Here is a 15,343-nt window from a genome sequence, read left to right on the forward strand (position 1 = left end):
TTAGGGAGTGCTGGAGGTGATGATGGGAGGGTCAGTCGGGAAGGTTTTGCATGATGGGAGTAAGGTTTTGCGTGGTAGCTGGTGAGCATAGGAAAGTGAAGGAAGTGAAAGGCTGAGTCAGAGGACACCCGAGGGAGGAGCATTCCAAGTGAAGGGAGGAATAAGGGCAAAGGCCTGTGTGAGGAACAGCAAGTAGCCCAGGGGTGGAAGAGGAGCAAGCAAAGGAGAGGAGTGGGAGATAATGGGTCCAGAGACTTTGTTGGGAGGACAGTGAGAGGGAGGCTGAGCAGAGGCAGATATGATCTGACCTACATTTTTTTTTTGTTTGTTTGTTTGTTTGTTTTTAAGACTAGAGTCTCGCTCTGTCACCCAGGCTGAAGTGCAGTGGCGTGATCTCGGCTCACCACAACCTCTGCCTCCTGGGTTCAAGTGATTCTCCTGCCTCAGCCTCTTGAGTAGCTGAGATTACAGGCACCTGCCACCATGCCCCGTTAATTTTTGTATTTTAAGTAGAGACGGGGTTTCACCATGTTGGCCAGGCTGATCTTGAACTCCTGACCTCAACTGATCTACCTGCCTCGGCCTCCCAAAGTGCTGGGATTACACATGTGAGCCACTGCGCCTGGCTGACCTACATTTTTAAAGCATGACTGTATAATCTGTTTTCAGAAGCTTGAATATTATCATTTTGGAACATACTCCCTAACACCCTATTAACAGATTCATACAACTTTGTATTTTTGTGGAGCTCTTTGTATTATGGTTCTGATAGGCCTCTTCAGTAATCAGTTTTGATTTTGATCATTCTCAACATTTACAAGGTTGCTGCCACTGGCCCCCCTCGCCACTGCCCTGCAGTCCCTTCACAATGTGAGCTGTGGTGATGGTGGGGAAGGGCCTGCCAGGGTCCTGACCCCCACCAAGGACCTCATTATCAGCCACACCCTGTTCTTTTCTCTTTGCCGGTTTTAAAGCTTGAAAGGATAAAGCTAGCCCTTGCTCAGAAAGAAGTTAGAAACCCCTGCTCCTAGGAGATAATAGTTTGTAATAAGATGTTGATACTAACATAAGTTCCCAGAATTGTTTTTAAAAAACATCCTGGCACATACTAATTAGTTGGCGTTTGCATAGGTGTTAGCATGTTAGAAATATACAGGAAAAGCTCTGTGATTTGTTTCCCCCTGGACCACTGTAGTCTCTGCTCCATGGTGTCCCCCATCCACTGGTGCCCCAGCATCCATTCTCCATGTCGCATGCCAAGCAGACTACTCCACACACCTCTCATGGCACTTGTCCCCAGCTTCAGTGGCTTCCTGCTGTTCTTGGTATAGAACAGAGCCCTCAACAAGCACTCTCAAGGCCCTTTATGGTTTGACTGAAGCTTTGTGTCCCACCCCTCTGGCCATACTGACCTCCCTGCCACAAGTCTTGCCCGCAGGCTCCTGTCTGGAAGTCCTTTTTGCTTCTAGCTGCACAAGTATAATTAACTCCACTTCATCAGTTGGATCTTACCCCAGCTACCGCTTTTTTTTTTTTTTTTTTTTTTTTTTTTTTTTTTTTGGAGACTGAGTCTCACTCTGTCACCCAGGCTGGAGTACAGTGGTATGATCTCGGCTCACTGCAACCTCTGCTTCCCAGGTTCAAGCGATTCTCCTGCCTCAGCCTCCTGAGTATCTGGGATTATAGGCGTGTGCCACCATGCCCAGCTAATTTTTGTATTTTTAGTAGAGATGGGGTTTCACCATGTTGGCCAGGCTGGTTTTGAACTCCTGACCTCAAGTGATCTGCCCGCCTCAGCCTCCCAAAGTGCTGGGATTACAGGCTTGAGCCACTGTGCCCAGCCCCAGGTACCACTTTCTTTGCGAGCTTTCCCAAGACTAAGTCAGATGTCCTTCTGAGTTTTCATTGCTCTGTCTGCCCCTCTTCACAGGACTCCCTGCAATGGCAAGTTTGTTGTTATTTTGTATCATTTGGTTAATGTGAGTTTCTGCAGCCTACAGCTCTGTGAAGTTAAAGGATGCTGTTTTTGCACATTGTTATATCCTCAGTACCCAGCCCGGTGGCTGGCTTCTAAGAGGAGCTCAATAAATAGGAGAAAGAAGGAAAAGCCCTCTTTGTGTTTAGAGGGGGACCTGCAGTCAGTCTGGGTAAGAACAAGGAACTATCTACTTCACTTTCCCACAAGGTCAGAGCTGGCTATTTCGGTGCCACAGGTGTCTTCTCTTTCTCATTCTTCTCCCCGCCTTTCTCTCATCCCGCTTCCCTGTAAACGCATAGGATGGTATGTGGCTTTGTGGAGTGTGTACCACACAGAGGGACCTAGGAAGTGCTTGCAGGCACAGGAAGACACTGCTGTTCTGGGAGGTTGTGCCTGAGTAGATACACAACTTTCCATGAGTAAAGTCATCTTGTATTTGCAGGGACTGTTTACTTTGTGTTCGAAACTCATCTTAATGACTGAAATGACTGCTTTCCAAGGAGGGAGGATTAAGTGCTTTATCCAATGGGAATCTCACAGTGGGGACTCCATGGAATCCACCTGGAATTAAGTAGTCAGGAGAGGACACCTTCCACACCCCTCACTGACTGCAGGAGTCTTCGTTTCTGTACAGCCTTCTCTGCTGGGTGATGAATGGGATATTTGCCAATACATTTGGTTCTTTTTTTTTTTTTTTTTTTTTTTTTGGTGAAAGACTATCTGTAAGAAAACCAACCACTGAACTAATAGTTTAAAATATTCAACCTCACTAGTTGGGGAAGACATGGAAATTTTTTTAAAATCATGGGGCCCCAGTCCAGCTTTGTAGCATGAGCCACTGAGGAAGGAGCTCAGGATCTGGTTTGAACAACTGCACAGTTGACTGTCCTGAAAAGGTTGAGAAACAGTGGCCTGTTTGTAAGTTACCATCTAGAGCAGTGCGTCTCCGTTTAATGTGTATCTAATCACTGGAGGCTCCTGTCTAATATTCAGAATCTGACTCAGTAGGTTGAGGGAGGCTAGAGCGTCTGCAGTCCTCATCAGCTTCCAGGTCATGCTGCTGAAACTATGAGTAGCAGGATCTTCTGGAACAAACAGTGTTCATCCCAACTGCTTACCTGGAGAGCTTTTAAGCTTCTGATTTAATGGTTCTTGGATGGAGCCTGGACATTGGTAATCTTTTAATCTTCCCACTTGATTTGAATGAGCAGCCTGAGTTTTAAGAGCAGTTGATCTGTGGAGAGGTTTTTACTTCAGTGACCACACCTGAAAAAGGGATGCCTTACCAGTCACCCATTCAGGCAGACTTATAATAAATATTTCAAGTGCTTCAGAACTTCAGAAGGCAAACATTCTTCACAGTTTTGATGGTTTGAAGTGTCTTAGTGACCATTAGTTCCCAAACCTGGTTTTCCATCACAATCTTATTGGAACTTTTTCTTCATTAATTACGTTTAAGATTTCTTGGTTTTGGATTTTTTTTTTGAGACAAGGTCTCGCTGTGTCACCCAGGCTGGAGTGTAGTAGCACAATCTCTGCTCACTGTAACCTCTGCCCCCTGGGCTCAAGTGATTCTCCCGCCTCAGTCTCCTTAGTAGCTGGGACCATAGGTGCCCGCCACTATGCCCGGCTCAATTTTTTATATTTTATATGACTATAAAAAATTTATATCTATGTTTTATTTATATTTGTATTTTTATATTTTTAGTAGTGAGGGGGGTTTTGCCATGTTACCTAGGCTGGTCTTGAACTCCTCAACTCAGGTGATCCACATTCTGGGATTACAATGTGAGCTACTATGCATGCCCAGCCCAAGGTTTTTTTTTTTTTTTTTGAGACAGAGTTTTGCTCTGTTGCCCAGGCTAGAGTGCAGTGGCACAATCTTGGCTCACCGCAACCTCCATCTCCTGGGTTCGAGCGATTCTTCTGCCTCAGCCTCTCAAATAGCTGGGATTACAGGCGCCCACCACCATGCCCAGCTAATTTTGTATTTTTAGTAGAAACGAGGTTTCACCATCTTGGCCAGGCTGGTCTCAAACTCCTCACCTCGTGATCCACCCACCTCAGCCTCCCAAAGTGCTGGGATTACAGGCGTGAGCCACCACACCCAGCCGATGTTTTTTTAAATGCAAAATTTCAAGCAGTATAAAAGGAAAGAAGATATGATGAATTCCCATTTACCCTAAAGTACCCAGACTCAACCGTTATCAACTGATGGCCAATTTTGTTTTCTCTATACCCCCACCTCCTTCACCTTCTCTTGGATTATCTTGTTTTAATTTTTTAAAGACAGGGTCACCCAGGCTTAAGTGCAGTGGCACAGTGATGGCTCATTGAAGCCTTGAATTCCTGGAGGCTCAAGTGATCCTCCCAAGTAGCTGGGACTACAGGTATGTGCCACCATGTCCAGCTAATTTTTTTGTGTGTGTGTGTGGAGGTGGGGTCTCACTATGTTGCCAAGGCTCGTCTCAAGCTCCTGGCCTCAAGCAGCCCTCCCACCTTGGCCCCCAAACTGTTGGGATTATAGGCGTGAGCCACCATGCCCAGCCAGGATTATTTTGAAATAAATTCCAAAGTTTGTGGCATTTCATTCACAAATATTTCAGTATATATTTCTAAGAATTAAGGACTCTTTATAAATATAACCATAAGACCATTACCACACCTTTCAAATGTCCCATTAATTTTTTAATATCCAGTTACTGTTCAGATTTTCCCCAGTGTCTTACAATTTTTTTTTTTTTGAGACAGAGTCTTGCTCTGTTGCCCAGGCTGGAGTGCAGTGGCGCGATCTCAGCTTACTGTAAGCCCCACCTCCCAGGTTTACACCATTTTCCTGCCTCAGCCTCTGGAGTAGCTGGGTCTACAGGCGCCTGCCGCCACCCCCAGCTAATTTTTTGTATTTTTAGTAGAGACAGAGTTTCACCATGTTAGCCAGGATAGTCTCAATCTCCTGACCTCATGATCTGCCTGCCTTGGCCTCCCAAAGTGCTAGATTACAGGCGTGAGCCACTGTGTTCGGCCGTGTCTTACAGATTTTTAAACCATTTCTCTGTCATCTTTTTAATCTTTTTTAAAATTAATCAAGATTCAGTGAGATTGGTAGGTTTGGTAAATTGCTTCATCTGTAGATTTTCAAGTCATCATATTTTTCTTGCAATGTGTTGAAGAAACTAGACTGATAGTTTTCCACACCTTAGGTTTTGATGATCACAGCCCCATGGTAATATTTATTTGTTGCTCCATCTCCTATGAACTGATCTACATCACACATGCAGCATGCATGCAAACGCCATTGATTATTTTCCATTGTAACTTAACACCATAAGCACCTTACTTCTTGTGAGTCTTTATTTCAAACTTTTTCAGGGAAAGATGCTTACAGATTCTTACAGATTCACAGTGATAGAAACTTAGGCAGTTTTCTTATTAACAGAAACCTGCATCTGCTGCCTAAGAGATTATGTCCCCATGTAACTTTGATCTTTCATTCTGCCATGTCCTACTACTTAACAAGTTGGTTCTTTTTAGAGACTAAATTTTCTCCTATAGAAGGTGAAGTCCCACTGCTTGGGTTCAGGTCCCTGCATCACTGTATGCTAACTAGTTGTGTGACCAGGGGAGAGTCTTAGCAGCATTGTGTCTCAGTTTCTTTATCTGTAAGATGGAAATAATATTACATATCTCATAGAATTGTTGGGAGGATTAAATGGATAATGTTAAGTAATTAGAACAGTGGTTGGTACACAGTAGCACTTAAATGTTCTTGTCAGAGCACTTGATAAAATGTCTGGGCAGCAAACATCATAATTACTGTTTTTCCTATTAGTTTAACTGAAAACAACACAGATGCTTATTCGGCTACTATATGATGAGAATAATACTCCCAATTTCATAATTCTATGCTTTTAGGTATCGTATTTTCCTATCCCTTCATTTCTGAACAAGGAAACAGACCCAGAGAGGTAGAATAACTTACCTAGGGTTGTACAGAGTCACAGGCAGAGCCACAGTTTGGACTTAGATTCCCCACTGATTTGTCCAGAGTGCTTTATGCCACACCGAGAGCAGCAGTTCCTCTGAGCTGGTTCTCAACAGGGAAATATGGTCCTGTCTGCTTAACGCTCTGCTTGTATTCATCGTATTCATTGAAATTGAGCTTTCCTATTTTGTGAATTAAGTGTTGTACTAAAACTTGATGACATTTCTTTTTTCTAGATTGCCAGCATACTTTGTTGTCCCCACCCCTCTTCCTGAAGAGAATGTGCACCGCTTTCAAGGTCACGGCATACCAGTAAGTGCATCTGGGAACCCTAAGAGACGTGGGTCCTGCATTGGTCTATCCTGGCAAAAATGATCCTACTGAAAGCCCTTGGCTTTGGTTCTAGAGTTTGTTTTCAGTCCAAGAGCAATCCAAAAATATCTTAGGGACTCCCTAGAGGAGTCTCTTAAACGTGATTGGGACAGAGTTCTAAAGTTTTCACAAATGCACTTGAGTTTTTAGAAGAGACATTAATGGAGCTTTAAGAGGATCATAGATCTGTCTGGTGTTGAAAGCAAGCCTGGTTTAACACCTAAGTCATTTTGAACCTGAGCCAAACCACACCAAGGGTAGTAAGATTTAAGCTTCTTTTGGCCCACGCCATTAATCTTTGTTCGGGCATGGTGGTGTTTTCTCCCAGAGAAAACATGGAGTGCTTCTTAGTTTTCACAGAATTGAGTGGGATTGGAGCCATATTTAATGTGTCACTGATCAAAGAAAGCAAGACTCTGGCAGTTACTCCAGTTTCTAATTGGCAGTTGGGAATTGCCAGACCTGCAAGGTATTTAGTAAGGAATGAGAATTATAAATAAATGCTGTGCTGTGCACACAGCTGGTTCACCAAAAGGGTCACTCCCATATGGGTGGAGGTATGGTTAAGCAGGGTCACATGCCCAGAAGCCCTTGGAGGCCACGCAGGTAATGGGTATGACCTTGCAGTGAACCAGAGGCCCTCTGCCTGGTCTAGGGGGACATCTCTTCAGTGCCAGCCAGTATGTGCCACATGGGAATATGAGCCAAGTGTTGCCAGATGTCCTGATTTTTCAGGAGAAGCCGTAGATAACAGATTCTTTTTTTTTTTTAAACGAAGTTTCACTCCTGTTGCCCAGGCTGGAGTGCAGTGGCCCAATCTCCGCTCACTGCAGCCTCCGCCTCCCAAGTTCAAGCAGTTCTCCTGCCTCAATTCTCCTGCTTAACACTCTGCTTGTATTCATCGTATTCATTGAAATTGAGCTTTCATATATTGTGAATTAAGTGTTGTACTAAAACTTGATGACATTTCTTTCTTCTAGATCGTCAGCATACTTTGTTGCTGTAATCCCCGAGTAGCTGGGATTACTGGCGCCCACCACTAGGCCTGGCTAATTTTTTGTGTTTTTAGTAGAGACAGGGTTTCGCCATGTTTACCAGGCTGGTCTCGAACTCCGGGTCTCAGGTGATCTGCCTGCCTCAGCATCCCAAAGTGCTGGGATTATAGGCGTGAGCCACCACGCCTTGCCTAGATACAGATTTTAATGAATATATGCCACTGATTCAGATGTTTAAAAGCATATTTTTGGGCCAGAGTTGGTCACAATGAATAAAATTCATAATTTTTGGTTCTTTATTAAGGACATTCTCAAGTGAAACTTGTTTTCTGCTGGTGTGGCAGTAAAGAATACAGTGAGCATCAGTACAGTTGAGTGGCCCTGCCTTGATTGGTACTCTCACCAGCAATTTTACCACCACTGCTTTTGTACCATCAGTGCAAAAGTCACCATGGTACATATGACAAAATTATATCTTAGTATTATTATGAAAATATCTGTGGCCTCTCAGACCACCTGATAGGATCTTGAGACCTCCCAGGGTAGTGTATACTACACTTTGAAAACGAATGCGTTAGAGGAATGAAAATAAGAGTCTCTATCTTTCAGTCTTTCATAGAGGGATCTAGAAAAGACAGTTTGCTTGCTGGGCAAGGTGGCTCATGCCTGTAATCCCAGCACTTTGGGAGGTCGAGGCGGGCGGATCACGAGGTCAGGAGATTGAGACCAGCCTGGCTAATACAGCGAAACCCCGTCTCTACTGAAAATATAAAAAAAATTAGCCGAGCGTGGTGGCGGGCATCTGTAGTCCCAGCTACTCGGGAGGCTGAGGCAGGAGAATGGTGTGAACCCGGGAGCTGGAGGTTGCAGTGAGCCGAGATCACGCCACTGCACTCCAGCCTGGGCGACAGAGCGAGACTCCATCTCAAAAAGAAAAAAAAGAAAAGAGGGTATGCTCTGTGGGAAGAAACAGAGGTGAATTGTTCACATATGTAAGAATAGGCTGCTTCTCCATCCCTGCAGTGTGTGAAATGTAGATGCTCTGCATTCTAGTGAGGCCTTGGGCCTGAGAAGTAGCAAGTGTTCTGATAAGATTTGAGTGAGGAGCCTGAGGCATTACTTTGAAAGAAACTGTGGCATGTACAGGGCACAGTGACTCACGCCTATAATCGCAGCACTTTGGGAGGCCAAAGCAGGTAGATTGCTTGAACCCAGGAGTTTGAGACCAGCCTGGGCGACAGAGTGAGACTCCGTCTCAAAAAAAAAAAAATTAGTCTGGTAAGGTGTCACATGCCCATAGTCCCAACTACTCTGGAGACTGAGGTGGGAGGATCCCTTGAGCCAGGAGTTCGAAGCTGCAGTGAACTGTGATCGTTCCACTGCACTCTAGCCTGGGCAACAGAGTAAGACTCTGTCTCAAAAGGAAAAGAAAAGAAACTGTGAGAAGGTGTTCTGATTTCATTAGTTATTCCTATATTTATACGTCCCAAAAGTTACAGTGGAGTTTGTGTGAATGGACAGCAAAAAAGTATTACACAAGATGGAATTTGTACATCTACCCAGGAAACATAGAGCCCCCAATCTCTCTCTTTCTCCCTCTCTTTTCTTTTAACATAAAATTTTCATTTGACTGGAACATGAAGATCACCAGAAATGGTCTTAAGCAAATAAAAAGGTAATTTATTTTATATTTGGAATGGGTGAAATTACCTACCTTAACCTAGAATACCCAATCCTTTTAAATGTACACAGTACCTCTTTAGCCTCTTGTTTTTAGTTTTGTTTAAGACAGGGTTTCTCAACCTAGGCACTATTGATATTTTAGGCCAGATAATTCTTTGTTGTGGGGGCCATTAAATTCTTTGTTGTGGGGGCCATTATTGTAGAATATATAGCATCAGTACTGCCAGTAGCGTTTTCTGAGGTGCCAGTAGCACCCCTGCCCTGTGAGTTGTGACAACCAACAAATATGTTCAGATATTGCCAAATGTCCCCCCTTGTGGGTGGGGTGGGGGGCACAAAATGCAGGTTGAAAACCCCTGCTTTAGGTGATCTGGACTGTTTTCTGTTCAGCATATGTCTCCTCTGACTCTTAAGAGACTTACAGAAAATGTGACAACTAGGTAATGTGAGTGTCTGTAAGCCCCTCTGTGGCTTGGTCTTTACCTGTTCTTCTTTCTGTCATTCCTATTGAACCTACTCGTATTTACACTTATTCTCCATGCTTATTTTTGTTGTTAAGCAGATAAGAACATCCAACTATTTTCTCTTAAACCATATGTTTAAGAGATTTGCAAAAACACAAAACAATGCCGTTTATCTTCCTATATGTTTTTGGTTGGAAAATGTTATTTACAGTAACAGGTAATTGGTAATTACTGTTTTAAAATGAATTAGTATTTTAAAAGTTTCTCAGTTTTAATTTCTAATGTGGTAAATATCAATAGCTATAGCTTATGTAGACACAAGCTCTTCAGGGTCCTCCATAATTTTTAAGAACATAAAGGGGTCTAAGACCAAAAAGTTTGAGAACCACTGATCTGCAAGATTACACGTACATATATTTTCTCTAGGACCTGGCATATAAGCACTCAAATCAATAGTAACAGGTAATTTACAGTAGGTGCACAGGAAGCTAAGATTGAAGAGATAGTTTGGGGCTAGATTATGAATGATCGATCTTTCGTTCACAGAATCTTTAAAAATTGTGGTAAAATACACGTAACATAAAATTTCCCATAGTGACATTTAGTATATTCTCAATGTGTTGCAACCATTACCACAGTCTGTTCCAGAACATTTCCACGTCTCCATGCTGTCTACCCTGGCTTTTCACCCAGTCTATTCTTTCCTGCCTTCACTTCTTTTCAGGGAAGACCTGTATAATTTGTCAGTTTATTCATGTCCTTGCTGCTATTCTAAAGGCTTTGGCTGCTGTTCTTCAACCCTGAGTATCATATTTTTTTTTCCTCTGGGGCAAATGAACATTGCTATGGATTATTCAGACCAAACAGCAAACTGTGCTTAACGGGACCTGTGAAAACCACTGGTGATGCTTTGTCCTGCCCAGCAGTATGCTATTTAACTGCTTTTGGTTCCTGTATCATTGTTCTCTGCGTGAACAGGTTTTCATCCTCTTTAAGTTTTTTGTATCATTCTTAACTTCCAGTGACGACCTTTCTCCTAGTCCAGCGGGATCCAGGACAGCGACAAGAACTCCCTCAGCTTCCTTCTATTCAGCCTCCTGTTGTTACTCTCTGGGCTTCTGTTTCCTTCATACAGAATCTGGGTATCTGTCTGGGCTCTTGATTGCCTCGTTTGGAGCCCAGTTCCATTGGCCTTCCCTCTTCCATGGTTGCCTTTCCCAAGTCTGTTCTGCTGTGTCTGTTCTTGAAGACATCCTTCTGTCTCCCTTAACCTGAGGCACTTCCGTAGTAATCAAGGGGCTGTCTTGTTCTGCCTGTACTGCCAAGCATATTTAAGGAGTCTATACTTGTTTTCGCTACCATTTTGTCTTGCAACATGACTTCTACTCCCCACACACTGTGGACATTTCCCTCCCAGAAGTCCTTATGCAGTGTGCAGCCCCAGTCCCCCACATGACTGCAGTGTTTGACTCCGATGACATTGTCTTTTAAGTTCCTGCCCTGGCTTCGGAAACACTATACTCCCTTGGCCTGCTGACCTCCTTCATGGTCCTTTACTGCTTGCTTACGCTGCCTTCTGCCTCAGATTGTAGATGTTCTCTTAAAGCTCTGTTTTTGACTCTATTAAGAGAGGGACCGGCCGGGCGCGGTGGCTCAAGCCTGTAATCCCAGCACTTTGGGAGGCCGAGACGGGCGGATCACGAGGTCAGGAGATCGAGACCATCCTGGCTAATATGGTGAAACCCCGTCTCTACTAAAAAAATACAAAAAAATAGCCGGGCGAGGTGGTGGGCGCCTGTAGTCCCAGCTACTCGGGAGGCTGAGGCAGGAGAATGGCGTAAACCCGGGAGGCGGAGCTTGCAGTGAGCTGAGATCCGGCCACTGCACTCCAGCCTGGGTGACAAAGCGAGACTCCGTCTCAAAAAAAAAAAAAAAAAAAAAAAAAAAAGAGAGGGACCAAATGTCCCTCTCTTAAAATGTACCAAATAATGAGTATTCCTTTTTTTACAAAAACAAATAAGATTAACTGTGATTCTTGTCTGTGAAGTCACTCATACTAAGAATTCTGGCCCTCACTGTTACCAGAGAGAAATTGCAGCAATAGAAGATTTTTTGCTACGTTTCTGTGAGAAGCCTCTCTGACTAGGAACTTTGCTTGTTTCTATTTACTGTTTCACGCAGATAGTAGTAAGGCAGTTGGCCCTTCACGCCTCACATGAAATGAGACAGTTATGATTGGAAGTTATTACATGTGCCCCAGATGGAAAATGAGTTATAGTTGGAGATCACCAAGGGACTATGCTTTCTGCCCCTTCTGCTCCAGAAAAGGAGATAAAAAGGGTTAAGAACACTTAGTTTCTTAGGACTCACCATCCAGTCATGGCTAAGAGTATCTCCCCTTTATCCAAGTGAGCTGCGCTAACTAAGGGGGGCACAATGGCCTGGGCACCAAAATTTTACCACGCTAGGCAGAGAGCTGAAAACTGTGTGGTGATTTCTGCGTGTCACTTAGCATGGCATTGAGAAAGGGAGCACACGAGCAGCAAAGGGCCCTTTGATTATCTTAGTGTTCTAACACTTCCGCCTCATCATGAATCTTCAAGTATGGCTTGGCCCCAAGAGGGGAGTTGTTGCTGTTTTCAGTAGTTCCTAAAGCAGTTCTGTGTCGCTCTGTCCTTGCTCTCTGGGTGGGCTCATCATCACCCCCACTGCAGCAGGCCATCAGCTCCCATGTCTAGAGCTCTAGGCCTGTTTTCCTCTCATTTTAGGGACCTCCTGAATATCTACACATGGAGGTCCTGTTGGTACTAGACAACCAATATGTGCTGATTCCATCACCTTCCCTGGAAATCCCAAACCAGTTTCCCTTTGTGATTTTCTAAGTGTAGTGCACAATATCACCTGGATTGTTTTGCTGATCTCTAACTCTTGGTCTAGGCCACTGCTAGCATATCCAGTGCATGGTTTATACCTGGCAGATGAATGGCAAAAAGGTGTCGCCTTTGGGCAGCTGAATTATAAAATGTCTTTCTTTCCTCCAGGTTTACCTTTGAGCCCAGGCCAGTGGCTTGCTCAGCAAAGCAAGGGCTGGACCTTAGCCACCCTCAAGCACTTAGCCGGGCCTTTAAGCAGGACTCAAAGTCCACAACTGTACTCACCTGTCCAACCAGTCTGTCTGGCTTCTCCAATCTAGGCTCCACTGGCAGATTACTTTGCCCCAAGATCTGTTCTAATCTCCTTTTGTTCCTGAAAAACAAACAAACAAAACCCCCCACTGTATCCTGAAAAAAGCCTGAACACCTTAACCTGTTGCCAAAGCAGAAGAAAGCCTAAACGGCCTCACCTGCCACTCTTGGTCACTCATGTGACTTCTTTCTCCTTGCCTTGTTTGTGGTGTTCCTTGAAATTTCTTTCTTCTGTTATATAATACATTGTACCTTCTTTTTTATTCCTAAGCTTATTTCCCTTTTGAAACTAAGCTCTGAAGGAAGACACAGTATCTTAATATCTTTGTGCCCTCTCACAACCTAATGTAGTGCCTTGCATGTCGCAAGTCTTGAATTCAGTTATGTCAAATAGCCAACATTCCATTCTTCCTCATGTGGATTTTCTCTAATGAGAGTTGCCCCCTTTTTGCCATCCGTGTACAACACAGCCTTTAGAGTCACACTGTGGCTACTTTCTGTACAACTTGGGAAAGTTCTTCCATCTCTCCAAGCCTCAGTTTCTTGCTGTTAAGGGGGATAAATAATTATACCTATCACGGAGAGTTACTATAACAATTAAATGAGTTAATTCATGTAAAATACCTGACATGTAATAAGCTGCACTTGAATGATAGCTACTATCCTAATAATAATAATAATAATAATAATAATAATGTTGTTGTTGTCATCATCTGGGTTACCAGCTGATGATAAGTCAAAAGGTATATGTTAGACCGTAAGTCTGTGTCTGACTACCTAGACCTGTTTATTTTTTAAAACTAAATCATTCCTTTTTGTTGTGACTAAATACTCCCAGGCTTAATAAAGTTGAGTATGTCCAGCCATTTCATACTGAAGTTACAAATTTCCATGTATGCATTTAAATGCTAAGCTTAAGTGTCCCCTGTTGGGTTGTGTTTATTATATCTGGTAAATCTTTATTTGTTTCTACAGATATGGTGTTGGTCCTGCCACAATGGAAGTGCCCTTTTGAAAATGTCAGCACTGCCCAAAGAACAGGATGATGGCATTTTACAAATCCAAAAGAGCTTCTTAGATGGGTCAGTACTAGTTCTACATTTTGTTCTTGTTCAGTTCTTGTTTTCCAAGAAGCAGGGAACAGATCTTAGTAGTATGTCTATTTCTGTTTACCTACTGGTAGCTTAGTGCTAGGGGAATACAACTTATAGTGATCGTTTCGAGTTAATTTGAAAGGAGTCAGTATAACATAATAGTTAAGAATGTCACCTGCGTTGTTTTTAGAGGTGCACGCTAAAGTCTTCAGCAGGGAGGTGACATGATGTCTGTAATGTTAACAATTGTCAAATTTAGGTCATGGTACATGTCTCTGTACTATTCTACTTTCTGCATGTTTCAAATTAAAAACAAAAAAAAAAACCCAAAGTAGATGAATTTAAAAAAAAAAAAGAAGGAATAGACTCAGAGTTACATTGCCTTGGTCCAGATCATGGCTCTATCAGTTTATAAATTGGATAATCTTGGGCCGGGCAGTTTTACTCTATGCACCTCCATTTCCACACCCATTGACTGGGAACAGGAGTCCCGCAGCAATTGCCTGGTAGGTGAAGATTAAATGGAAGAATGCCTACTGAGCCCTTAACACAGATTGTGGCACATAGTAAATCCTTAGGCAAAATTTGTGTTTGCTCTTCTAATCTCATATTCCTTTTTGATACCTAGAGTTTACAAGACCATCCACAGGCCACCCTATGAAATTGTTAAAACGGAAGACCTGTCAAGCAACTTCCTATCCCTGCAGGAAATCCAGACTGCATACTCTAAATTTAAACAGCTATTTCTGATAGGTGAGAAGAATACTGAGCAAAAACTTTTGTGTCATGGGGAAAGACATGCCAGGCAGATCAGGTGAAAGTTGATGCCTTTTCCCTGGGTTCCTTAAGGTAGTATGCAGAGCCCAGGGCTGCGATGTCATGGAGCCCGGGGTCTGGCTGCCTTTACCACGCTTCTCTCCTCATCTCTCTCCAGGCTTTCCCCCACTGCCTCCTTATTGTGGCAGTGATAACACGGCCACCCTCCTCTTCTCCCCTTCCTCAGCATACCAGTTGCCCAGTGGTGAGCATTTTGGTTTCTTCCTTTAAAAGTTTTTTATCTATGTAGCATTTATATTTGTTGACTTGCAGTGATTTATAAAGTGAATAATGTTCATTTTCCTATGTAGACTTTTTCCCAAAGTGGAAATGCTTTAATTTTTCCCCCTGATTGGGAATATACAGTTTCTAACAATATTAAAAGTTTTATCAAAAGTGTACAAAATAGAAAATGAAATATGCCCATCCCAGCTACCCCCCATTTTCCTGCCCAGGCTGCCTACTGGTGCCTCATATTTAACACTGCTCAGTCACTCATTGATTCTCTTCATTCTAGAATGAGACTTTACGATCTGAGATTTGTCATGCCTATAGGTAACTTTTCCTAACTTGGACATTTTTTTTTTTCTTTTTTTTTTTGAGACAGGGTCTCACCTCTGTCATCCAGACTGGAGTGCAGTGGCATGATCACAGCTCACTGCAACCTTAAAACTCCCAGGCTCAAGTGATCCTCCCACGTCTACCTCCCAAGCAGGTGGGATTACAGGCACATGCCTCCTCACCTGGCTAATTTTTGTATTTTTTGTAGAGACA

General features: G+C 43.3%; 1 protein-coding gene across 4 annotated transcripts in view; it reads left to right on the plus strand.

The window, feature by feature from the left end:
• LOC105473023 (myotubularin related protein 12) overlaps positions 1 to 15,343 on the plus strand; it is a 91,137-nt gene that overhangs the window by 54,324 nt on the left and 21,470 nt on the right. For 2 of the 4 annotated variants that reach the window (XM_071099056.1, XM_071099057.1), the window contains exons 8-11: positions 6,197 to 6,272; positions 13,635 to 13,741; positions 14,382 to 14,506; positions 14,688 to 14,774. In XM_071099056.1, coding sequence (XP_070955157.1) covers positions 6,197 to 6,272; positions 13,635 to 13,741; positions 14,382 to 14,506; positions 14,688 to 14,774 — 395 coding nt within the window. The remainder of the gene's footprint in view (positions 1 to 6,196; positions 6,273 to 13,634; positions 13,742 to 14,381; positions 14,507 to 14,687; positions 14,775 to 15,343) is intronic. The other 2 variants (XM_071099058.1, XM_071099059.1) reach the window with 1 other exon arrangement.

The sequence above is a fragment of the Macaca nemestrina genome, chromosome 6 (genome assembly GCF_043159975.1).
Source record: "Macaca nemestrina isolate mMacNem1 chromosome 6, mMacNem.hap1, whole genome shotgun sequence".
Classification (NCBI taxonomy): domain Eukaryota; kingdom Metazoa; phylum Chordata; class Mammalia; order Primates; family Cercopithecidae; genus Macaca; species Macaca nemestrina.